At 37.1% G+C, this 24,930-nt stretch overlaps 2 protein-coding genes across 7 annotated transcripts; one reads left to right on the forward strand and one right to left on the reverse strand.

Moving 5' to 3' along the window:
- The first annotated feature begins 10,931 nt into the window (after window positions 1–10,931).
- LOC107864214 (50S ribosomal protein L28, chloroplastic) lies at window positions 10,932–14,757 on the forward strand. Its single transcript, XM_016710527.2, has 2 exons — window positions 10,932–11,406; window positions 14,390–14,757. The coding sequence occupies exons 1-2, from the start codon at window positions 11,211–11,213 to the stop codon at window positions 14,620–14,622; spliced, it is 429 nt and encodes a 142-aa protein (XP_016566013.1). The 5' UTR covers window positions 10,932–11,210; the 3' UTR covers window positions 14,623–14,757.
- Window positions 14,758–15,012: 255 nt separating this feature from the next.
- On the reverse strand, window positions 15,013–22,774 carry LOC107864213 (translation initiation factor eIF-2B subunit beta). 6 transcript variants are annotated; one of them, XM_016710523.2, is made up of 12 exons: window positions 22,414–22,514; window positions 22,227–22,272; window positions 21,980–22,107; window positions 21,569–21,723; window positions 19,446–19,733; window positions 19,228–19,354; window positions 17,349–17,456; window positions 17,145–17,247; window positions 16,953–17,078; window positions 16,377–16,552; window positions 15,771–15,863; window positions 15,013–15,220 (listed from the first exon to the last, which is right to left on the reverse strand). In XM_016710523.2, exons 3-11 carry the CDS (start codon window positions 22,030–22,032, stop codon window positions 15,773–15,775), a joined length of 1,227 nt encoding a protein of 408 aa, XP_016566009.1. In that variant the 5' UTR covers window positions 22,033–22,107; window positions 22,227–22,272; window positions 22,414–22,514; the 3' UTR covers window positions 15,013–15,220; window positions 15,771–15,772. The 6 variants fall into 6 exon arrangements, with proteins under 6 accessions (XP_016566009.1, XP_016566008.1, XP_016566011.1 ...); XM_016710522.2 differs by having other exon boundaries at window positions 22,363–22,476; XM_016710525.2 differs by lacking the exons at window positions 22,227–22,272; window positions 22,414–22,514 and adding an exon at window positions 22,668–22,774.
- Between the last annotated feature and the right edge of the window lie 2,156 nt (window positions 22,775–24,930).

Genomic DNA, 24,930 nt, shown 5'->3' on the forward strand with positions numbered 1-24,930 from the left:
AATTGTATTGCAATTGTAGCCAAATCAACTTCAATTAAATCTAGTTTAATACATTGACCAAATTGAGTCAAGATTGAAAACGAATTTAGCAACTAGCTTAATCCCGAGCTTCTTTGATTTGATAAAATTAAGTAAGCATTTTTCCGAATAAGCCATTGTTGAAATAGATCATTTTCAAATCAAGATTTTAATTAGTGTGCTTAGTTTCAAAATAATTTTTAATTAAAATCTGATATTCCATAGAGTAAACATTTAAGTAATTCAATTGTATAATATCGCATAATTGAGCATGATAATATATAATTGCTACCTAAGGTGATAAAATCACGTACAAATATACCTTTCAAAACTCTTATTCGGAGGAAATAAATATCTCGATTTTATTAAAAATTGAAGAAACTCAGGATTAAGTTTAGTCGCGGAGGGCAAAAATTAGGTGTCAACAACTAGGGATGAATGAATGAGCTCGCAGGGTCAACTGTAAATCCAATCGAGTCTTTGCAATTGCATAGCGCTGATATTGCGTTCATCCTGATCCGAGTTGTCTATCGATCACTCTGAGTTGAAATAAGTTCTCATCAACTCAATGTTAGGATAGTGATAGTACCTAAGTTGATTTAGGTGGACCTAGGGATGAATGAATGAGCTCGCAATGTCAACTACAAATCTAATCGAGTCTTTGCAATTGCATGGTGTTGGTATTGCGTTCATCCCGACCCGAGTCTTCGATCGATCACTCTGAGTTGAAATGAGTTCTCATCAACTCAATTTTTTAAAAACTATATCTTTTAAAATTTTTAAAATTAATTAAGATCAATTCGGACCAAATTAGCAATTTTAAAACTTGTCGTTCTTTTCCAAAATTACAAATCAACCCATACAAATCATCCATTTGCACGAAAAACTTTTCAATTCAAATCTTAAGTTCTCGCTCTTCTCTCTCAGGGTGTCCTCTCCCTCTCAACAATACAAACAACAACTACTCAACATATTGCTCAACCCTTCAAAATAGGTCAATTTTCTTCTCATTTACGACTACATATAGTTGTTGTTGTCGACTTCATTCCCGCTTGTATTCGTTGTTTTCTCCATCTTCGCATATAACAGAGTTCGAGAAGAGTTCTACATTTGTTCTTTATTCTAAAAAATAGGGCTTTTTAGTTAATGATAAAAAAAAGAAGACTTTTAGTTGTATCATCTTCGAGAATGGGTTAACAATTTTGAGTTTTGATGCTAAAAAAGTAGGAAGCACCCGAGAAAACTCTAGTTTTATCTCAGTATTTTGTTGACTGTCGTGGTATTTTTGGATGGTATTTGTGGTGTTGTTGGTATTTGTATTTTTTGGCGGTGGTGTCGGTGGTCTTGGTGTTGGTATTGATGGCATTGGTGGTGGTCTTAGTGGCATTGGTTATGGTGGTGGTGGTCCATCTGTTGCAATGGGTGAAAATCTGTTGGGAGATATTAAATAGGTCTTCAAACTAATTCCCCATCTGTTCCAACTGATCGGTTATCCGTTGAAGTATTTTCCTGTAATGTGGCATAGAATAATTTATTGAAATTTCTCCACCTGTTGCAACAGGTGGAATATCTCTGGGGAGATATTAAATAGGTCTTCAAACAGATTCGGGTTCCCCATCTGTTCCAACAGATTGGTTGTCCGTTGGAGTATTATTTTTGGTTATGTGGTAAGAATAATTTATTGAAATTTGTCTCACCTTTTTTAAAAAAATTATGCAAACATCAAATGAAATGTATTTTTTGTTTTTCTTTTGTTTGTAGTTAAAAGATGTCTCCCAAAAGAAAAGAAACAGAAAGTGAAGAAAGTGGATCAACTTTCGATCACCAAACAAAAATGGCTAGAGTACAGATAGATTCGGAGGAACTTTCAAAAAAATCTCAATCAGGGCAAAATGAAGCCGAGGAAAGTGATAACTCCTCCACACCAATGGAGCGTGAAATAATATCGAAATTCCAGCATGATTCTATCAAAACCATTAGTATTGACAAGTTTTGAGTTGCGATACCGATGAATAACCCTAATGCAGTATTTGGTGATCTTGTACTTAAATGTCAGTTGAGGAAACCTTTTGACGAACTTAGGAGTATTATGAAGAAGGAAAACATAGATGGACTTTTAAGAAGAGCTGCTTTGCACACTTTCTTGAGCTGTCTGGGCCCCGCCCTCTCCGTTTCCCAATAATCATGGTATATGGCCTTTTCAAGTGTAGGATCATGTATGTGGGGGATGATGGAGGCCCGAAGGAGGGCAGAAATAAGATGGATGAAGTCTGGATCAACTACTGTGGTATGCCAATTTGTTTTGGATTGAAAGAGATTGCCATTATGACGGGCTTGAGATGCGATCGTCCAGAAGAACCTGCCATCAAGAAAACACCCCAAAAAGGGTCCAACAAACGCAAGGTAAACAAGGATGGGTTGTTGGGCATTGTTGGACCTAGCTACAAAGTGAAGGATTTGATAGCGGATCTCAAGAATAAAGACATACCAAAGCACTACAGGGAGAAATTATACTTAGTTTGGTTTGTCCATTCCATTTTATTGGTAAGAAACGTCAAGAAAGTCATAGAACATGATTTGTTGGTGCTTGCTGATGATTTTGGGAAATTCAACGATTATTCCTGGGGCTACGACAGCTACTACTTGACTGCCAAATATTTACTGAAAGAGCTAAAGCCAAAAAAGACCATATTATACGGCTTTCCTTGGGATTTCATGGTAAAATTGATCACTATGTTTACTCATTCATTAATTTATATTGAATATACTTGTGACTTTTTTTTTCGCTTGCTTCCTGTTTATAATTTTTAGGCTTGAGCATGTGAAGCCATTCCTCCCCTCCAAAAGCATTTCACAGATTACAAGGATAAGGTTTCTCATCCAAGGATCCTTAAGTGGTTGGTTGTAGTAGAGAGCAGCAAAAAAAAAATTAACGAGGTTGATCTCTTTAACCCTCTGGATGATGCAGTACGTCTTTTTTCAACAAAAATAATTTGCCTCAAAGAAAGATATTGAAACAGATGTTCCATCTACTGTAATAGATTACCCATCAACTGCAACTGGTGCAACAGATGGGTAATCTATTGCAACAGACAATCCATATTTCACAACAAACTAACCATATGTTGCTCTATTCTTTGAACCCTACTCAACAGATTATACCCATCTACTATAAATTATGCAACAGATGGGTATTCCGATGCAACATATTATCAATCTGTTTCAACATACAAATCAGCTGTTGCGGTAGCTAGATCATCTGTTGCATAAGTTGGTTGTGTTAACATAACCCGAGCCCTATGTAACCCAACTGACTATAAATTATTATTATATGATTTAAATTCCTCCTGTCATTTTTTATAGGTTGTGCATCCTTGGATTGTGCCTACCATTAATGAGATGGGGATGACTTCTTTTCTTACTCTGGGTCTTGTTGATACAAAAGAAGACCCAACGGTGGAGTTAATAAAGAAGGAATTGGATGGAGCAACATCCATAAGAAAAGCAGTTAGGCAAGGTCAGTCTAATGTTGAAGCTCTTCACGACCTAACTCAAACTGCAACAGATCCGGGTGCTTCTTCTGGGGGTGTTGCTGGTGGAGTTGTTTGTGATGGTGGTAGCCATCCTGCTTCTGCTTCTGCTGTCAGTCAGGATTATGAGCATGTTGGTGCTTAGCAAAAAATAAATATATTTGAAAACACCCCTTGCATAGGTCTTCCTTCTCACCCCTACACCGGTCTCTCCCACTCTTTTAGTGGTCCCTCTCACCCCTCTTCACCCTCATACTCTCATTGCAAATGCAAAGTGTGCAAGGACAGAGAGGATAAACTCCTCAACAAGCTAGAGGCTATTGCTGAAGCTGTCGACGAGTTTAAATCCAGGAGGGGTGTCATACCATCCAACGAGGTGAGGGAGCCATGCACTCATATAGTGGAGGTTAGGAGGAAGAGAAGAAAAATTAGACAAATTATCTTTGTTCTGAAATCAATAAAAATTGCAACTCCCCCCCCCCCCCCCCCACTCCAATAGTTGTTGAAGTTCAGGGGCCTCCGAAGAAGGTGGACATATTCGCGGCGCTTGGCAAGGAGAAGGAGAGGGAACTGGAAGAATTCATCAAGATGAAGGTTCAAAAAGAATACATCATGCATTCATTTACCGCCAAAGACTTCTCGAATATGACAAATATGTGTGTGTGGTACGAGGACAAGGTAAGTTTACTTTTGCTAACCTACCCTTCCAATCTACTCCATGAAGAAGAATCTACGCAGCAGATGTGTAATATGTTGCGAAAACTTGGTATTCTGTTGCAACATAATACACATCTGATGCATAAGTTGCGTTGGCTGGGTAATCTGTGAACTGATTCAGAGAACCCTCTACATCAGATTATTTCGACTGTATTTTTATTCTTTACAATTACTAACCTATTTAAAAATTACCTTCTTATACCACAGTATGTTGATGAAATTCTCTGCCTCATGAGGCGCAGGCAATTAGCCTACCCGGATACTTATGATGCTACCGATAGGATAATGGACCTCAATTTTTACAATAATTTCAAGAATAGGTACGCTAAACTCTGTAAGATAGCTGATTCCGATGGCTTGAGATTTGATCAGTTAGTTTCTACGTTCCAATGGGATGAAGAAGGGATTAAATATGTTAGAGAGAAGAGGTCATATCCACACAAGAAGAGCTGGACCAAGGCAAAGAGAATCCTTACAGTCATGACCGTGGATGTCACCCATTTTCTCACTGTTGAGATACTACTATATGAGGAAAATATTAATGTTTATGACTGTAACTTACCTGTGTTCAGCGAGAAGACGTTTTTAACCCACATGTAGCCACTCTTGAAGTTGTTGCCCAAGTTGTAGATGTAGAGTAAGCTGATGGATCATTTGCCGGCTGAAGTCTTGGCGAAGGAATCATGGGTTTTTAAAGGTCGAAATAAGAACATCCAACTCAAAAAAAATACAAGCGGTGCAGCGTGCGGGCCATACTCGCTTGCATACATCGAGTGTTTGCTGACCAGCACACAAATAACCGATGTGTGCGACACCGTTGTGGGAAAGATGCAATGGGTCTGGGCATATGGGGTACTAACTAAATGGTTGGATCCCGTGTATAAAAAAGAACATGTACAAAGATAGAGACGAACACGATAACAAATTTTCATTTCAAGCCAATTTACTATACCTATAGGGGCAATAATTTTTATGTCTGGCAAAGTTGAATTTTTATAATGCAATAGATTTTATATCTGTCGTAACAGATATAGTACCCTGTGTGATAGATTGATTATCTGTTGGAATAGGTTGGTCATTTGTTGCGTTATGCAGATGTTCCCCGTTTGTCTGTCGCAATAGATTACCGATCTATTGCAACATATAACTTATCTGTTGCAACTGATCGGTAATCTGTTGGAGCAAATCAAAAAAGTAGGAAGACCTGTTATATAATTTCCAACAGATGACCTACGTGTTGCATCTCATGTTGCAACATATGTCTAAATCTGTCTGATAAGATATGTCGTCTGTTGCAGCAAATGTATTATCTGTTGCGATATTTGAATCTAGTACTCCATTTCAATTAACATGTTCAAAACTCAGAATTAATTATATTCATAGACAAAATAAAATAAATCGAAGCCTTAGAAAATTACATTAAATAACTCAACAAATAAATGAAATATAAAAAAAATCATTATGAGTACAAACGATCTACTCTACAAATAAATCAACAAGTTAAACCAAGGAGGATAGGTTATTACATTGACAGACTCAAGCTATAAATATCTAATCAATATGGACAAGTTGTTCTACATCCAATGCTATGGAATTCGGCTTTGGTCGTCGTGGATCTTTAACGTCGGTTGCGTACGGTTTCTGAGCTTTTGCTTTTCCATATTTCTGTAAAAGAGCAGCATATCTTTTGCGGAGTAATCCAGCATCAAGTCCATCATTTGGTACTTGTAATCCATCGCTCAAATACTCGACATAGGTGGCAACAAAAGGACCGCAATCCCTGCGTTATAAAAAATAGAGAATCCATATCTTGAAGTTCATGCAAGCGTTGTGAAATTTGTGAAATAAAACTAAATCATGACACTTAAACTTACAGGCCACCAATGGTTCGTTGAGCAATTTCGTCAACATATTGTACATCAAATGGATTAGCCATTTTATCCCGGTATGCTTCAATCGTCGATCAATCAGTATGAACCTTTTGATCCAAAAAGCCACTCATATCAAGGTAAGTAGGCAATATTTTGGCCAGCTTTTATATCTCAGACGATGGCCCGGAACGTCTCCTTCGCGACATCGAGTCATAAACTTGAATGCACCTCTCTTTTAGAATGACGACAGCCAACACACAATGGAATTCATCACCACAAGTGATTAGGATGTACACTTCATCGATCAAATGCCAAGGTAAGTCAGCCAGAATGCTAAAACCTTTGATGATGTTGATTAAGCATTCCTCATTTCAGAAAACTTTCGGCTACTGTTGACAATACCTATCGTAGGCATTATTGATGTAAACTTTGTACAAATAATTGCCTATTGTGTATCTGTATCGTTCTTGTGTTTGCAACTTGGCCTTCTTTCGGAGGTAGTAAAAAATGACATCGATGTGCTGCACATATTATCAAATATTTTGAATTACGTGATGAAAAAATCAATATGCAGATGCAATTAAATAAAGTATTAATTAATAGTAATATGTATGGACTTTAAACCTCATCATTCCAGCAAGTTTGGGGCTGTGACATCAAATAGAACCAATTCTTTATTCTGGGATGTGCAACAACAAAATTGAACATATCAAAACTAAGACTCGATTCGTTCACTTTGTAGCGCTCGTCATTTTATTTTCTACAGGATGATTTATATGTGTTAACGTCAGGTTCTTACAACAAGAATTGTATAAAGCAATATCCATAAAATTGATTTATGTACTAGCCGGGATGATGCTTTAACAGCCCATCGACAATCCATTCTGAATAGTCGTTGATCAACTATGTTAGTTTTTTTGGAGCCTCGTCCAAGATGTTGAACCATTCAAATGGGTAATTCTTCCATTCTCCCAAACTGTCAGGCTCCACTTTTTCTTAATCTTTGGAAGCAGTTGATGGATTATCAACTGTTATATTATGCTCTTCGGCAGTAGCTGTGACATCCACCTGGAAAGCCAGAATTGTCAATGCTAAGTAGAGATATACAACAGATTTTCCATTTGTTGCAATAGATAAGTCTTATGTTGCATCAGATGGATTATCTGTTGGACAAATTCGAATAGGTAAATCAGAGCAGTATGATAATTTTGCCATCTGTTGCAACATAAGACTCATCTATTGAAACAGATAACGAATCTGATGTAATAGGTTAGACAACAGTTGCAACAGATGTATATATCTATTTGATAATTTTCAGCAGATGTATTATCTGTTGAAACAGATATGTGCTTGTTTGTTTTTTGGAACAGATGATGTGCATTCACCTTCTTCAGCTCATTCTTCTCTTCTGTGGCGCTTGCACACTGAACATCGGTGCAAGACAAAAACAGAAGCATTGCAATCTTGCTTTTTTTGATGATTGATGATGCCTTGGAAGTGTCTTTCCTTCTCCTCTTAGCTGCCTTGATCTCTAGTGGAGTGTCTGGATATGAAATCCTCTTTGATAGAATGACACCCCTTTTAGATGTCATTTTTTTTACAGAAGCAGTTAGTGCATTAATAACATTAATCACTCCATCGTGTTTCGCCTTGCAGTCTTGATATTTGCATGAAGAACATTCGTTAGATGCGGCAAAATCTGGAGAAAAATTTGTACAACCATTATGATCATAATCATAATGGCTTGCTGTTTCAAAAGTTGTAAGAGGAACATCATTAGCCCCACCCTCCAAAATTGTTTTTCTTGTGATGGTTGTTACTCCAAACAATTCCATTTTTATTCCATCAACGACCTTAGAGTCCGATAAAGTTTGCACAGACCGTAAAGTAAGAAAAAATAGCATCTTCAACTCTCGGTTGGTCGGAACAAGCCACGGATGGACAATCTAAAATAAATTGGTACATATACTAAGAATGATGATGAAATCATTTAATCATTAATTAAAATAAAAACTTGATTAGAATTGGACTTACTGCTTCCTTGGGGGGATTGAAAAGATCAAGAAATTTTGCATTTTTATCGGTTTTGGCCGACAACCATCTCAGAATTCTTGGACAAGTAACTTCTTCCTGGTAGTTCACTTGTTGTCTCAAATAAGGAATGGCTTTAAATGCCCAAGTCTATAACATAACGCCAATAAATCAAAAGCATTATTGAATAAAAAAATGAGGAATCATATCATGATAAAAAAAATATTTACCATGAAGGCCCATGGAAAATCATATAAGTTGACGGTTTTTAGCGTTAACGGAGTCAACAAATATTCGACAGTCATTTTGAAGCTTTCATAACCCCAAGGATAGCTGTTAAATGCCTCAAGATCCTCGGAGAGATTTATTAAACTGAGGTTATGTTGTTGTTAACGTCTCTCGCCCAAAGAACATTATATACAAATCAAACCAAGCACAATGATTGTTTGTGCTTCTTTTAAAGTCCTTTACCTTTCAACGCTTCAATCAGATTTTTATTTTTGAAGCTTGGACCAACAATGGACACCAGGTCATCACGATCACTCGACTTGCTTTTTTCTTTTTTGGGTGTGCGGGGTGCTTTTTTTTGGGTCAGAGTAGGTATAACTTGAGAAGGAGAAGGAGGATAACATTTTAGTCCGGTAACTATGGCAAACTCCTCCAAACCAAAACAAACACGCATGCCACAGTAATTTATCCACACCTCATCCATCTTATCTTTGTTTTCATACATAAACCTGCGCTTGAGAAGATCATATACCATTTTCATCTGGAAACGAGCATTGTTGTCCTCCAGCAAACCAAGATATTGCTCAAAGCAGCTTTCCCTGAAATAAGAATCCAATTTTTGTTCTTGAAGTATTTTTCTGAAGGCATTGAAAGATTTTCCTATGACTGACTTAACCACGAGATCACCCGTTAAATCTGTGGCACCATTGCACTGCATTCTCACAGGATAACGATCAATGCTGAATGTTTTGACCAACTCTTCGACGGAAGGGCTATTAGCATTTGGATCATCTCTTTTGAAAGATTCCTCCTCCCCGTGTTCATTATCTTCTGCTTCTAACTGAGATAACGCTTGTAAAGCAAGCTCATAGAGTGGTGGATATAGCTGAGCTGCTGCACTTGTTCTTTTACTTGGACTTGATTCGATTTCTTTTATTTTGAAAGCCATGTTATCTTAAATTAACAGGAACATAACATAGATTATAATTGATTAATGCATAACAGTAATATAACAGTTCCAACAGACAACTAATCTGTTGCACCAGGTATGTTATCTGTTGCAACATATAACCGACCTATTGCAACGGACGAGTAATCCGTGGGAACCATAAAAATAGCACTATCTATTACACTTGGTATTTTATCTGATACAACACATAACTGACCCGTTGCAATGGATGAATAATCTCTTGGAAACCATAAAAACAGATCACTAATCTGTTGCACCAGGTATTTTATCTGTTGCAATATATAACTGACCTGTTGCAACGGATGAGTAAACCGTTGGAAAGAATAAAAATGAATCACTAATCTGTTGCACCAGGTATGTTATCTGTTACAACAAATAACTGACCTGTTGCAACGGATGAGTAAATCATTAGAAAGAATAAAAACAGATCACTAATCAGTTATTTGTTGGATCAATATTGTTTAGATTTCTTCCAAACAGAAGAGTCGTCTGTCGCAATAGATGAATGATCTGTTAGATTGTTCACCTGTTGTATCAGATTTTCATAGTTGCATCAGATTTTTAATCTGTTGCATTATATGTTTCATCTATTACATCATATGTTTCAACTGTTGCAATACCATTTCTACCAAGACAAACAACAAATCAACCCAGCAACACCAACATATCACACACACATACACTAAGAATATCAACTGTGACCAAAAATCACCAACAAATTCGAATCAACAATACGACAATGAGAAGAAGAAATGCAGAAATGCCATAAATTAGGGTTTTATTCAGTCCATATTTCAATACCAGAAGAGTAGTTGGCTCAACTTCCTCTGTTTTGTCATAATTTTTTACCTGTGAAAAAGTAAATGAGAGGACGAAGAACTCGAAGTTGTTGTCGCCGGAGAAGTATTCACGTCGATTGACGGTTGAAAGTTGGAAAGGAACTCGCCCAACTATTTGTCGCCGGAGGTTGAAGGGAGAAATTTTGCAGAACTATTGGTTGGGAGAGAGTTGAGAAGCTGGAAAGAGAGAGTGGTTGATTTGAATTGAAGAGGGGTGTGGGTTGGGTTGATTTGTATTTTTGAAAAGATTCGAAAGTTTTGAAAATATTAATCAAGTCCACAATTAACTTAATCTAAGTTTCCTAATGATGTTTGACCCTATGTTGGTCAATGTCACCAATCCTTCATTCAAGACTTAAAAGGCACCTCTCTTTCAATTTTCTCACCCAAGTTTCTCACCCAAGCATATCAATTCATCATAACAACATTGTCATAATTTAAGAGTTTGATTGACTCTCACTAATTTTGTCAATTGACAAATAACTTATGCTAGTGGAATAACAAATTAGCAATGCATAAATATAATTTAAGTTACGGTAGGATGGTTGAAAACTTGAAATTCCTTCATCCCTAGTAGCAGTGGCGGACTAAATATACGAACTAATTAAAGAAAATTTAACATCTACTATATATATAAATAAAAAATAATTATATATATATATATTCCAAGGGTAGCTCCGCCCCTGCCTAATAGAGTCTCGCGTTAGAACTCTTGCTAATGAAAAAATGAACAAACTCCTTTAAGAATGTCATCTCCGTAAATAAGTTTTATAATCTACAAATTCAAATTTAATCGAGCTTTAATACAAATATCAAAAGTTGAATTTTTAAAATAACCACACAAAATAATCCCTTTGCACCCACGGTTCCATCAAAGGCCAACAAATAAAACCATATACCACCACATCCACTTCTTTATCCACTCTTCTACTTTCTTCAAGAAAACAACATTGGTGACACCAAACAAAAAAAAAAGATTCTTGTTTTTGAGTAAATTTGAACAAAAATGGCAACAATAACAGTAGTTGGTAGTCACAGGATATTCTCAGTGACCAAAAGAGCTGCTTTACCAAAGTTGAAACTGAGCTCAGAGTTGAGTTTTATGACATCCCAATTGAGTGGTCTCAAGATTTCAACCACCCATTTGAGCTCTCCTGCTAAACTTTCTGTGCCTTCCAAGAAACCCCTTCAACCTGTTGCTCGTAATTTCTCTACCCCTTTTGTGTTTTTTCTTTGTTCTGGTGTTTATAAAGTGTTGTTGTCTGAATTTGTGGGGTTTTATCAATGAGAGCTTGTTTGGTACGAGGGATATGTTTTGTTTGTTGTCTGAATTTATGGGGTTTTATTAATGAGGGCTTGTTTGGTACGAGGGATAAGGAATAACCAATCTCGGGATTAATTTTAACCACCCATTTGAGCTCTCCTCCTACATGTTCTGTGTCTTTCAAGAAATCCCATTCAGCCTATTGCTCGTAATTTCTCTACCTAGTTATTGTGTTGTCTTTGTTGTGGTGTTTACAAAGTTTTTCTTGTTATGTTTGTTTGTTTGAATTGTGGGTTTTTTATTAGTGAGTTGAAGTTGTATGTAAGAATTTGTGTTTGTGGGAGGTAGCAGGTATCCGTGGCGAAACTGGGATGTATTAATCGGTTAAAAGCATAAAGAAGTAAACACACTACAAGCTAAAGGGGCTCAACATCTAATATATATATATATATATATAAATTAATTCTAATCATATATAAACAATGTAATTTTTTGTTGAAGTATGTTTGGATGAACCCCTCGGCCCTACCCGGCTTCTCCCTTGGCAGGTAGCAGTGTAATTAGTCAAGATGCACGCAAGCTTGCCAGACACCCCAGTTTTAGAAAAAAGAATTGTATCTGAGAATCTGAATTTTTCCAAAGTACTATTTGTTACTTAGGGCAATTGTTGTGGAAGCATGTGCAAAGCGACCTGCACATTACCATTATTAGGAAAAAAAGGTGTCTTGGTGCAATTGCAAGGTTGCTCCTTTGCTGGCGTAAAGTTTACGAGTTCGAGTGGTGGAACTATTAACCTTGTGGAAACACAATGAGAGACTGTGGAGATTCTTTTTTGTCTGTGTGGAATGGCCTTACTCGAAGGGTCATAGGGCCTAAATCATTGCAAGGATATTTGGTACTCGATAACTGCTCCTTCTGTATCAGAGTCCTCATTTAGTAGTCAGGTGTTTAGAATTCAGATGTCATCATGTTAGGTTGTTCAGTACCAAGTGAAAGGTGGTATTGTTGATATAGGATGAAGATGATCAGGGGCGGAGCGGATATACTTGATACCGAGTTGTGAAACTTCAGTAGCTTTGGTCCAGAACCTATATTTGTATTAAGAAATCCCCTTAATATGTATAAAGAACCTATCCCAAACCCAATAAGCAAAAAGGGCTGCAACTTCAGAACCCATAAACTTAAAATCCTGAAACCGCAGGGTGAAAACTATCCGTTACAATGTGGAGGACCAAAGACATAGCTAAAGTTGGAAAAAGTTTAATTCAGTTGCAAACTGAAGTACATTATTTCTTGAAGTCTGTGGGATGATAAACTGAACACTTGACTATTATTCACATATTATTACTCTACGCTTCATAATCAATGATTAAAACCCATATCATAGTCTATTATCTAAACAACCCCGTATGTGCTCTTACTTCTAGAGGAGAGATTAAAGGGGTGTTGTCATTCCATGGGTTTAAAAATCTGTCTACAGTTACATGAAAATAGGGATAGGACTCCTATCATAGGATAACCTCATCATGTGCAAATTTAATGAAGTAGAAAGAGTTAGATGGACTACATTAAACCGATTAGAGGGAGTCACAACGCTTACTGCATTAATAAGAACAAGATTGATAGAACATGATGTATAGTTCAGAAGTTTGTCCATAGTTTCTTCATATATTAAATGATCTCTCTTTTTTTCCTCCCCGGTTCTTTTTCTCTGACTTAGGCATTAGGAATATTTTAAGTCATTACAGATTTTCCAAGTAAAAGATTATAGGGTATTTTTCGGATAGATTTTTTTTATGAAGATTGTATCAATAGCGTCTTGGTTAACAAAGTCCGCATTCCTGTGCTGCAACTTAGACACTAAGCTACAGAAAGAAATTCTATACTCATGAGAAGATATTTTACTTCTGGTTGGAGTTGAGGCCTTTTAGGTCTCATCAACGCAGCCTAAACACAAAGCTTCACTATCTTGCTTTTCTGCCCTCTCCCGATAATAAACAGGATTTATTTTTGGTAAGTTTTCCTGCCATCTGCATATTCTTTGCTCCATGAAACTTGCGAGTGAAATGTAACCTCTACACTGCTACTTAATGAGGTCCAAAGTGTATGAAAGATAGGTTTTCCGCTATCAAGAATATGGTAAATCCATTTTACCTCTCAAAACCACCCTCTGCTCTGCAATTTTTTTAAAATATTTTTTGCACACTTGCGTTTATGCTTAGTGACTGGAACTGGTGAATAAGAAGTTGAAACCAATTATGAGAGCCTTAGAGAGTGTGATAGCTGCAGATTTGGAAGGAAAACTCCACAGATGCACAATCTACTTGAGTCTTTAGGGTATATCCTTCCGGTGTAAATTAGGTTTGTACATGATGATAACTGATTGGTAAATTCATATACATTATATGACAAAAAAATGTGAAGCATAGACTCCTTTGTTAAAGTCCAGTGATGGAAGTATTTGGATTATTGATGAAACTTTTGTTTACTAGTCAGAAAACACATTATGAGAGCCATTCGGAGCACTATATCACTGACGCTTGCTTCGACTCCCTTTCTAAGTTGCTATGTTGTCACATTGCTTGCTGAATCCTTTTTTTTAAAAGTCTAAAACTACTTGGAGCCTATTTTTCGATTGAACTGATTTGAAATGCTTTTACTTGAGCGGAATGTCTATTCGAAACAACCTCTCTACCTCCCAAGGTAGTAAAGTTTGCGTACGCTCTACCCTCCCCAGACCTCACTTGTGGGTTTACACTGGATATGTTGTTCCCATTGAAGCATCCTTTACCTTACATCTTCACGGTTTTTTCTTTTCCCTTGCTTTCCTGCATTTTTGTATGACGTCTCAAATATATTGGCGCTTTTTTATTGTGTACAGGATAGATAGGATATTAAGATAGTACATTCTGTTTTTTCAGGTAGAGTTTGCCCCTTCACTGGCAAGAAGTCTAACAGGGCAAACAAGGTCTCTCATTCAAACCACAAAACGAAAAAGCTGCAATTCGTAAACCTTCAGTACAAGAGAATTTGGTGGGAGGCAGGGAAGCGATACGTGAAACTGAGGTTGTCAACAAAGGCCATAAAGACCATTGAGAAAAATGGACTTGATGCTGTAGCCAAGAAAGCTGGAATTGATCTCAGCAAGAAGTAGAACCTGGACACATGATGTAGCATATTTGTTTGCACACTAATTTTGATGCCCTCAAAAACCAATACTTTGATATTCTTTGGCATTGCTTGTTCAGTTATGATTATATGTGCTTTCAATGCTATTACTTTCCACAAATATCTTGATCAACTTCTTTCCGAGAAACAGCCTCTCTACTCCGCAAAGGTAGGGGTCAGGTTCGCTTATTAGTGAAATCCTATGAAATTGACAGTTGCAACGTTCAGATTAGTTACCAGGGTGATCCAGGAAGGAAAGACCTATGTAAGGCACCTTCTGGGTGTGGGATATTCGTTTTACCTTTACATTCAACAGACAAATGCCATACGACGATTGATGTAAACTAACTTCACCTATAACAAGAACAAAACAATCTAACATTACCACGTTTGACACATAACATTAAACAAGTCAAAACTTAGTCTGAACAAAGTACATTATGTTCAGAAAGTGTCTGTGCCAAAAGCTCAATTAGAGCTATCCTTCAAAGTACATAACAAACAGATAGCAAAATCTTAACCACTTCCATTTGATTTTCTGGTTGCCACTTCTCTGCATCAGTAGACTGCCTTCAAGATACTATCTGCATAAACATAAAAGTCATTAAAGCAACAATCACACAAGTTTTTGTATGGTCATAGTAAGAGCTAATAGACCAAGATACATTGTGAATTGCTAACACAGTTTGATTCTTTAAAAAAAAAAAAAAAAACCTTGCTCGCGCCCAATATAAACACCAAATCAAGTTAATAAATGATACAACGCAGGAAGAACACACCCCCAAAAGCTAGCTATCCAAGGCTATATAAAACCTCACATCAGCACATTTCTATACCGACTCAAGTCTCATACGTTACAATGGACCATAACAATTAACGCCAGCAAGAGCAGTACTACGTCAGAAACTGAGAGAAAATTTTGTTGTTTTTCTTTCTTGTTTATAGTACTTGCTATACGCTACAGATCTTGACGCGGTTATTTGATGTTTTATCATTGTCTTATATTTTTTATTGTAACATTATTTACAGGAGATGGCTAATAAACAGGCCAATTTCCTTTCCCAAAAAAGGGCCAACATGCTAATGTTCAGCAAGATAATTGTCAAGTCAACCAGAATTTAAAGAAAGAATCACCTTCATTTATGTATCCTCCTTTGCAAATCAAAATCATCAGCTGAGTAGTAGTCCGAAATGAGACGATACATATAAGATGGATTATGCCCTCCACTGTAAATCAGAAAGATGCAAGGGGTATTATCATCACAAAACTGCTATTTAATCCCTAACGTGGCGCAATAATACATTATGAATTCCCCTTACAACCCCCCCCCCTAAACAGAAAAACCACTGAGCCGCAATCCCAAGCAAGGTGGGATCGGATACATGAATCCTCACGGGCCATGTTGCTCCCGTAAGCCCGTCTAAGTCCAAATACACCAAACTTTTGCCTCTAAAACCTTCTTTTATGTACTACTAAATTATGCTGCAGCTTAAAATTCAGCAGTCTTCTTTTTTAGGAAAGTAAATTGGACTCCATCGATACTGAATGCAACCTGAATTAACTATTGAACATCTACTAAACACAACAAAGTAGAAGATTCCTGTGTATTAGCATAAGATGCAATGTAGAACTGTATTATCCAAGGATACTTTTTGTGTGCAAGCAAAAATTAGTTCGGGTTTGAGGCATTGTTGTTGCAAAGCATAATAAAAATTCGAAAAATGGTAAAGCATCCTTACATGTCGGTGATGAGAAGGCTGACAAGCTCAGGTGCCACATAATCAAAACCAGGGTTCACAACTTGAAGAGGAGCTCCACTATCCACTCCGAATAATCGCCCAAATTCAAGAAGTTCAGCAGGGGATCGCATGTCATTCAGACAAACCTCTGGATTGTGTGGATATGAAGGGCACAACTGTAGCAGAAAGAGAACAGTTAAATGGATTCGCTAATGATAAGTACAGACGAAAGTAGATAAAGAATTTGCTGCTTAAGTGGCAAATGTAAAACGTTAAAAGGGTAATGTATGGTCAACTCAAAATGGATGTGTCATGGAAGGAATTCAAGGATCTGCAAAGCTTTACATGAACGTTATACACCATTTCAGGTTATTAACATCATTTAGTAAAACTGAAAGGTTGAGTTCTACTCATAGTTATAAAATCGCCAATAGTTAAGAGTTAAGAGAATAGCCACTTAAACGGTTGGACTGCACAAGTTGAAAGCTCATATGACCTCTTTCTCTACTTTTCCTCCTCTACCTTATTAATACCTTTTTTGACAGTTAATATGCAGAGACAAAAAAGCTCAGGTACCTTGTGAATGCCAGCAACAACAACAAATGGAACAGCATGTTTTTGAGCTGCAAGTGCAACCATGTTCATTCCAACAGGTGCAATGACACCACCATTGGCCATCACAGCATGAACTCCCACTATAACCTACAGAACAAGGTTAGGTTCCTAGGCAGATAAACTATGCATAAAATAGCCGATCCAGAAAGTTACCATATTTACTCTAGAAATCATTGCAAAAACAGCAGAATCTGTTACAACTGTAGTTTGTAGACCTCTTGATACCAGCTCTTTTGCAAGAGCATGTCCCTGGTACCTGATCACGCACAAATGAAATAAGGGATATTTTACAGTCAATATGAAAAAGAAGATTCATGTTTTACTTATTTCTTGGAAATTACAGAACATTCCACAAACCTTGGTGCACCTTCTGCAACAACCACCCGAAAAGACCGCTTTTTCTCTTTTGCCGCACAGAAGAATTCAAAGGCAGTTCTCGAACTACCTAATGTTAGTATTACTTCACTGAAAATATTGCATTTGTTAACTAGCTATCTCAGTTTGATGAAAAAATACATGTTCGCCACAACTATGAGCTATATGCCCTAAAGAAAGGGTGAAATAGAACAAATAATACAATACAGGTGAAGCTGATACAAAAAAAAGAATATTTGCGTTGCAATAATGATTGTAACTATATCACCATGGAGCAATGTAACGAAGGCCAGCAACCGTGTATTTTCTAAAATGTTTAGGCTACAATATATATTTCTCATTTTCACAGTAAGGTTGACCAGTATTTGGGAGGTGTTTATAGCAAATATAGGGGTTAGATTGGGCAATGGGATGAAAATCTCCTTCTGGAAAGACAATTGGTTAGGGAATGGGCCTTTAATAGATCAATTCCACGATCTGTTCACTATTTCGTCCTCTCCTAATGCTACAGTTAAAGAGCTTTGGACTCCACAAGGGTGGAATATTGTATTTAGAAGGCTCCTATATGACTGGGAGATTCCTAGAGTTACCGATCTCTTGGGTAAGCTTGAAGGTTTTTCCGTCCTAAAGGAGGAGGAGGATTTTCTCACTTGGAAAGGCGGAGCCAAGTCTGTTTTCTCTGTCAAAGCAGCTTACAACTGCTTAATTGATCTGGAGCAGATCAACGAACCATGTCCATAGAAAGAGATATGGAAAGCAAAAGTTCCTTCCAAAGTGGTATGTTTTACTTGGTTAGTAGTACGGAAAGCTTGTCTCACTCATGATAAACTTCAAAGAAGGGGTTTTCAGCTCTGTTCTAGGTGCTTTTTGTGCAATCAAGAAGCTGAAACGAATGAACATCTTTTCTTGCATTGCTCATTTACCAGACAACTATGGCAACTTTTTGCAGCTCTGGCTCAAATTGTTTGGGTGATGCCCCAGAGTACTTTTGACCTAATATGCAGTTGGAACAATATACAAGGAGAAGCTTGTCACAAAGAGTGGTGGAAGAATGTTTCAGCTTGCATATGGTGGACAATTTGGAAAGAGAGAAATGCAAGATGTTTTGAAGGCAGAACCAGTTCAATCCAGAAGATCAAGAGCTCCTGCATTTTTCTTCTTTATTTTTGGTGTAAAGAACAGTTAGTTGATGATGTTGAATCATTACTAGATTTTTTGGCCTCTTTGTTAGTTTTGTTCGAGGCTGTATCTGTAGATATGATATACCAGGCCTGTTTAGGGTACCAATGAATATAACTCGGTACCAATGTCAAAAAAAAAAAAACAGTAAGGTTGACCAGTAGATTTTTTTTTTGATAACTCTGTCCGGGCCAGCTTGAGCGCACCTCGACTAATTCCACAAGATACTTGTCACCTCCCATCAGCAACAGGTACTAGGTAACTCTGTCCACCAAGGCTAAAACAGATGGGAAGAAATTACCTAGTGTTTGTCTTTGTTGGGAATTGAACCTAAACCTCATGGTCCGCAACTTAGCTTCATTGAACCACTAGGCCACACCCTTGGATGCTAGTTGACCAGTAGATTTTTCATTGAGGACAAACTATGTTAATTTATCAGATAAAATGTCTATCCAGCAAGGGAAGTGGCATTTGCCTAGCCCCCAAGCTGTAAGTCCAGAGCCGCGTATCACAAAATTTTTGCGAGCTCCAAAGGGAAAACTCTTGGACAACTAACTATGGGAAACAGTGAAACGACAATATCCACCACATGTGTTCAAATCATGCTACAATGTTACTTGAAATACGTAGTTTGCATAACACGATACAGGCATATTTTTCAGTATGTGTGAAAGGTAAATACTTTTGGTGAATATGCTCAACAGCCTGTTCTGCGATCAGCTCATGACAAGTATCAATATCTTCAATTAGCATGTTAATTGCCTCAATAACATCGTGCTTTAACTTCCGAGTCCTGGCAAGTTTATCAGCTGCAACACAAAATAAAAGATAATACTGTAACGAAACTAAAAATGATTGCAGTTAAATGGCTTGAAATTCATATAGCACAGGAGCGTTTACCTTTGCTTTTCTCTTCAGAATCTCCACCCGAAGAGGAGGTGTATATGTTACTCGGTACAGCTTTATCAGGCATATTCTCCAGAAGCGCATGCAATGAAGGAGGTCGTACAAAACTTTTAGCTGCAGCTGCAGCAGCAGACTGAGTTGGGTCATAATCCTGCTCTATGGTTCGTTCATCATCACTTGCAGCTGATAAATCTAGGTCGCCTGTTTTACTGGTCAAAAGAGAGAGATCCTCCTCCCGGATTATATGAAGAACACGCCTAACAATATTTCCAACAGCAAGCTCTGCAATTTCATCAAATTTTGGTTTTATCATTCTTGGAGAAGAAGACACACGGTGTATGGGTCAGTTGTATGGAAGGCTATCAGAAATTTCTGGCAAATTTCAGCAGCAAGATAAGCATTAAAGTTGGAAATGAACTTGCAACATCCTTGGGAGGACAATTGGATAGGAAATGACTGTCTCAAGCTTTTATATTCGGATGTTTTCATTTTAAATCAACGACAAAGGGCTAGCATTAGTGAAGTTTGGAGAAATCAAGGTCGGAACTTCAGTTTCAGGAGACTCTAAAATGATTGGGAGGTGGACAAATACGCTGAATTCCACAACACGCTCAATCTTTTCACTCGATACCTCACAGGGCAGCCCGGTGCACTAAAGCTACCGCTATGCGCGGTGTCCGGGGAAGGGCCCCACCACAAGGGTGTATCGTACGCAACCTTACCTTGTATTTCTGCTAGAGACTGTTTCCAAGGCTTGAAACCGTGACCTCCTGGTCACATGGCAGCAACTTTACCAGTTACTCCAAGGCTCCCCTTCCCTCGATACCTCCCAGGAACAAGACAAAGTGTGGTGGTTAGGACACAGCTCAGGAGTTTATCCAGTCAAAACAGACTACGACACGATGAATCATGACAACAACACATATGGAGGGCTAAGATTCCATACAAAGTTGCATGCTTTTTTCGGCTGGTTGCCAAGAAGGCATGTCCACGCAAGACATACTACAAAGAAGGAATGCAATTGTGCTCTATCTGCCACTTATGTGGAAGAAAAGCAGAAACAAGTAGCCATCTTTTCTTGCATTGCAGAGTGACTACACAACTGCGGGACATCTTTTTAGCGATGATTGGTTTGAGCTGGATAATGCCAATGAATACACTAGATATGCTATCTAGCTGGAGCAGAAAAGGAGGCACAAAAGCTCAAAAAGAGATGCAATATGCTCCATGGCTGCATATGGTGGATTATCTAGAAGGAAAGGAATTTAAGATGCTTCGAAGGCAAAAACAACTCAGTCGAGAAGATAAAGCTTAGTTGTATTCTACTTGTTCATTTTTGGTGTAAACGAGAGTACATAGAAGACACTGAGCCCCTTTACAAGTTCTAGAATCTATATAAAACAGTAGATTTTTGTCTAGTTTATACTTTGCTTCACTTTCTCTGTAGTCCTTCACAGCCTTTTGTGATTTTACAAAGTTGTTACCATTCAAAAACAAAGAAAAAAAGTATAGTACGACATGTTAGCGGAATTCAAGTCCTAAAATGAACAAACAAATGGAGCAGCAGCAGTGCATGACATAGGTTAACCATAGACCAAATATGTCCTACTCCTACACATGACTTGCAAACAAAGTTAACACAATTAGTTAACCAGGCACATTCAAAATTTCACACATATGGAGCAAGTGAAGCAACTAGCATCAAACTAAACACATAGCAAATATATCATTGAAAGAACTTTATCGTTAACTGAGACAAATGGATGTACCAAGAAATATGCTTAAAAACGTCTCTAACATCTGAATTGCCCACTACCAACTAGGATTACAACAACAACATACCCAGTGTATTCCCACATAGTGGGGTCTGGGGAGGGTAAAACGTATGCAGTCCATACCACTACCTCCAAAGAAGTAGAGAGGCTGTTTCCGATAGACCCCCGGCTCAGAACAAAAGACAATAAACAATAAACGACAATAAACAAAATCGTAATAAAACATGCACTGCCAACTAGGATTGATAAATTAAAAACAAATGCAAAAAACAAATTCTATGTAAAACATCAAAATTTCTGCAAAGAGATCCTCATTCATGTATTAGCTGATAAAATACTTACCAACGGGGTTGGCAGCAACCAATTTAACACCTATACCCCTCACAGCCTCAATAAGTACTGCAGCTGGATTGGTAGGTGGCAATCTTTGCAATGAAACTACTGAACGAAGCAACTCTGCTGTTAGCCGCGAAGTTGCTTGTGACCCTTCAACCTTACTATCAATCAAGAAAAGCAAATCACATTACTAAATTAGTCAATCACATCAAACGATTGATTAAAAAGGATAGCCCGGAGCACTAAAGCTCCTGCACCATAGGGGTCCATTGTACGCACTCTTACCCAGCATTTCTGCAAGAGGCTTTAACTCGTGACCTCCTAGTAACATGGTAACAACTTCACCAGTTACGCCAAGGCTTCCCTTCAAATCAAACAATTGATTCTTTTAGAAATTTTTGCTATAACTGAACTAACCGTTTGCTGAGCTTTGCAACAAAATCATTCACAAGCCCTTCAATGTCTGGCATTTTTCAACTGAATAAACCACAAGAATGACTCTTATATGTTAGAAGAATGCCCCCCTTCTTGCAAATGACAATAGCCTGGAAAAAAAAAAAGGACACATCTTTTTAACACGCAAGAGGTGACCCAGTGGTTCAATACATTGGGTTGAGTAGAGACAAACATAAGTGATTTCTTTTCATCTGTTCTATAAAGTTACCTAGTATCATGGAATTAGTCCAAGTACACGCAAGCTGATCTGGATACTACGGTTATCAAAGAAAAAAAAGGACAAATCTTTTAATATTCGTACCTACATTCTTGATTATAAAAAAACGATGACAATAACAACATACTCTATATAATCTCACAAATTGGGATTTGAAAAGTGTAAAGTATACGTACACCTTATCATTAACCTTAGAGATAGAGAGGTCGTGTCTTATACAACCTTAGCTTAAAGAAAAAATAGTCCATAGATAGTAACATGTCAGAGAAAAAGAGCAATCTTGAATATGTAGTAAAAATCTGGAACTAACCACTGTTAACATTATATGTAGAGACACAAAAGAAAAGAGACTGAAAGCTGAATTTTCTTTTAGTATTAATAGTGTGTTTAAATTTCATTTGTTAATTTCTAATTTGGCATCAGTATTTTTACCTTTTTGTACCAGGAATTTTGTTGCAAGAATTGGATGCTATGAAAATGGAAGGTCCCATAAATGTAAAGGGGTTTAAAGGAGTTTTAGGGCTGTAAACTTTCTTTCATTTTTTATTTTTTTTGCTTTTTGCTAAGATAATGTTAAAAAATGAAATGGGAGTAATAGGTAAAGTTGTTGTCGTGTAAGGCAATATTGCGTGCAATAGATACTTATGGTCGAGCCCTTTTCCAAACTCTGTGCGTAGCGAGATCTTAAGTGCACTAAACTACCTTTTTTTTTTAAATGATTAAAAAACAATGTTAATAATTATCCGGTGTTCCTTTTGGTCATTATTATTATTATTTGTGTTTTGAGACATATTTAGTTCAAGTAGAAAAAAGAACAATTAAATAATTGGAATATGAAATTTGCGAAAAAAGTGATAGTTTATCCGTAACACTAATTTGATTTAACTAATTCTTGAAACCAATACAAATATAGACTAAGTCACATCTCGCTAGAGCGTGAATCCTTTAGTCAAGCTCCAATATAGATATCGAATATCAAATGAAAAAAAAAAATCGAACTTCATTTTCACTTATACGGGTGCGAGGTAATAGATATATAATTGAATAATTGAGGTGTGTTCAAACTTATCGGATATCATTATTAGCCAAATATTAAAAGAAAAAAAATATAGATGTATAACTGATTAAAAATATGACCAAGAATTTAGGATCCAATTGGAGTTGTGCATTGATTATTTTTGTTTGGTTTGTGTTCAATGAAGAACGACCATGAATTTCTCAACAATATTCAAATTAAATTCTTCATGACTTTATTTAATTTTGGTAAAATATATTAAATGAAACATTCTTCTTTTTGGAACACCGTCATATTATATATAGAGAGAGAGAGAAATAAGTTCACACTAGTCTCTTGAAATCTATAGATTATATCATATATATTGCATGCCACATAGGCAAATGTAAGCCTTCAAATATTGGGTTTATTTGAGTAGGGTATTTTTTATGGAGAACATAAATTTATGTGAAAAAAATTAACTAAATTTGCGATAAATAATAAATAATGAGTTTAATGTATTAGAATCTTTAAACAATGAATCTAACAACAACATACCCAGTATATTCTCAACCGTGTACGCAGTTCATACCACTACCTCAAATGTGAGATAAAGAGGCTGCTTTCGATAGATCCCGGCTCAAAATAAAGTAATTTAAGATAAGATAAGGAATAGTAATAGAACAAGATACAATAGAAATTAACATATTCAATAATACCAAAAGCACGATACTCCAAGTACACACCAAAACATACAACATCCTAACTCAGACTAACCTTCTACCGTAATTCGCCTCCTCCACGACTTCCTATCTAGGGTCATGTTCTCGATAAGCTGAAGTTGCTCCATATCATATCTAATCACCTTCCTTCAATATTTCTTCAATCTACTTCTACCTCGCTTGAAATCATACTTAGCCAACCTCTTACACCTCCGCATTGAGGCATCCGTGCTCATCCTCATCACATGATCGAACCATCTCAACCTCGCTTCCCTCATCTTGGCTTCCACCGAAGTCACTCTCACCTTAACTCGAATAACCTCTTTGAATATTGAATCTGTACGACTTAAATTCTAGATCTGACTTTATATTGCAAGACACTTAATTTGATAATGCTCCTCAATGGAATTCTAAAAATATATGTAGAAATGGACAAAGTATATGAATATTGAAACTTTACTACATTAATTTAACTTTTACAAAATTTGCGTCGAAGTTTTAGTGAAGTAGTGCCAAAGAAAGACGTTTTTATTGATATTGAACTGCGGAACTTACAATATTCTTGCTGATATGTGACTTAAATTGTTGGCTTGTGGGTGCAAAAAGAGACCACAACTACAATTTCAATGAGGCCCCATATTTCTTGCATGCACATCAAGTATTATTTTTGAGTTTTACGTGAGTGATAAAGGAAGAGAATGTTGCATGTTAATAATGAATAGAAGTAGGAATTTCATTTCATTACATATATTAAAATAATACTCATGAATTAGAAATTTGAAAATAGCAACATTACACCAGCTTGACTATGTTTTGATATTATAAGAGGATGTTCGATCAGTAATGTCCTCCGATTCCACCACCACCTCCTCCACCGAAACCACCTCCGGCTCCACCACCAAAACCACCTCCTGCACCATATCCGCCTCCAAATCCACCTCCAGCACCTCCTCCAATGCCGCCACCACCACCGCCACCA

This window comes from Capsicum annuum, chromosome 3 (genome assembly GCF_002878395.1).
Source record: "Capsicum annuum cultivar UCD-10X-F1 chromosome 3, UCD10Xv1.1, whole genome shotgun sequence".
In the NCBI taxonomy this organism is placed as follows: domain Eukaryota; kingdom Viridiplantae; phylum Streptophyta; class Magnoliopsida; order Solanales; family Solanaceae; genus Capsicum; species Capsicum annuum.

Coding starts and splice junctions, on each gene's coding strand:
- LOC107864213 (XM_016710525.2), bottom strand. CDS start 22,032: ATGCCAGACATTGAAGGGCTTGTGAATGATTTTGTTGCAAAGCTCAGC. Junction 17,457..19,227: donor GTTGAGCATATTCACCAAAA/GTATTTACCTTT, acceptor CAATATTTTCAG/TGAAGTAATACTAACATTAG. Junction 16,553..16,952: donor TTGTTGCTGGCATTCACAAG/GTACCTGAGCTT, acceptor TTTCTGCTACAG/TTGTGCCCTTCATATCCACA.
- LOC107864214 (XM_016710527.2), top strand. CDS start 11,211: ATGGCAACAATAACAGTAGTTGGTAGTCACAGGATATTCTCAGTGACC. Junction 11,407..14,389: donor ACCCCTTCAACCTGTTGCTC/GTAATTTCTCTA, acceptor CTGTTTTTTCAG/GTAGAGTTTGCCCCTTCACT.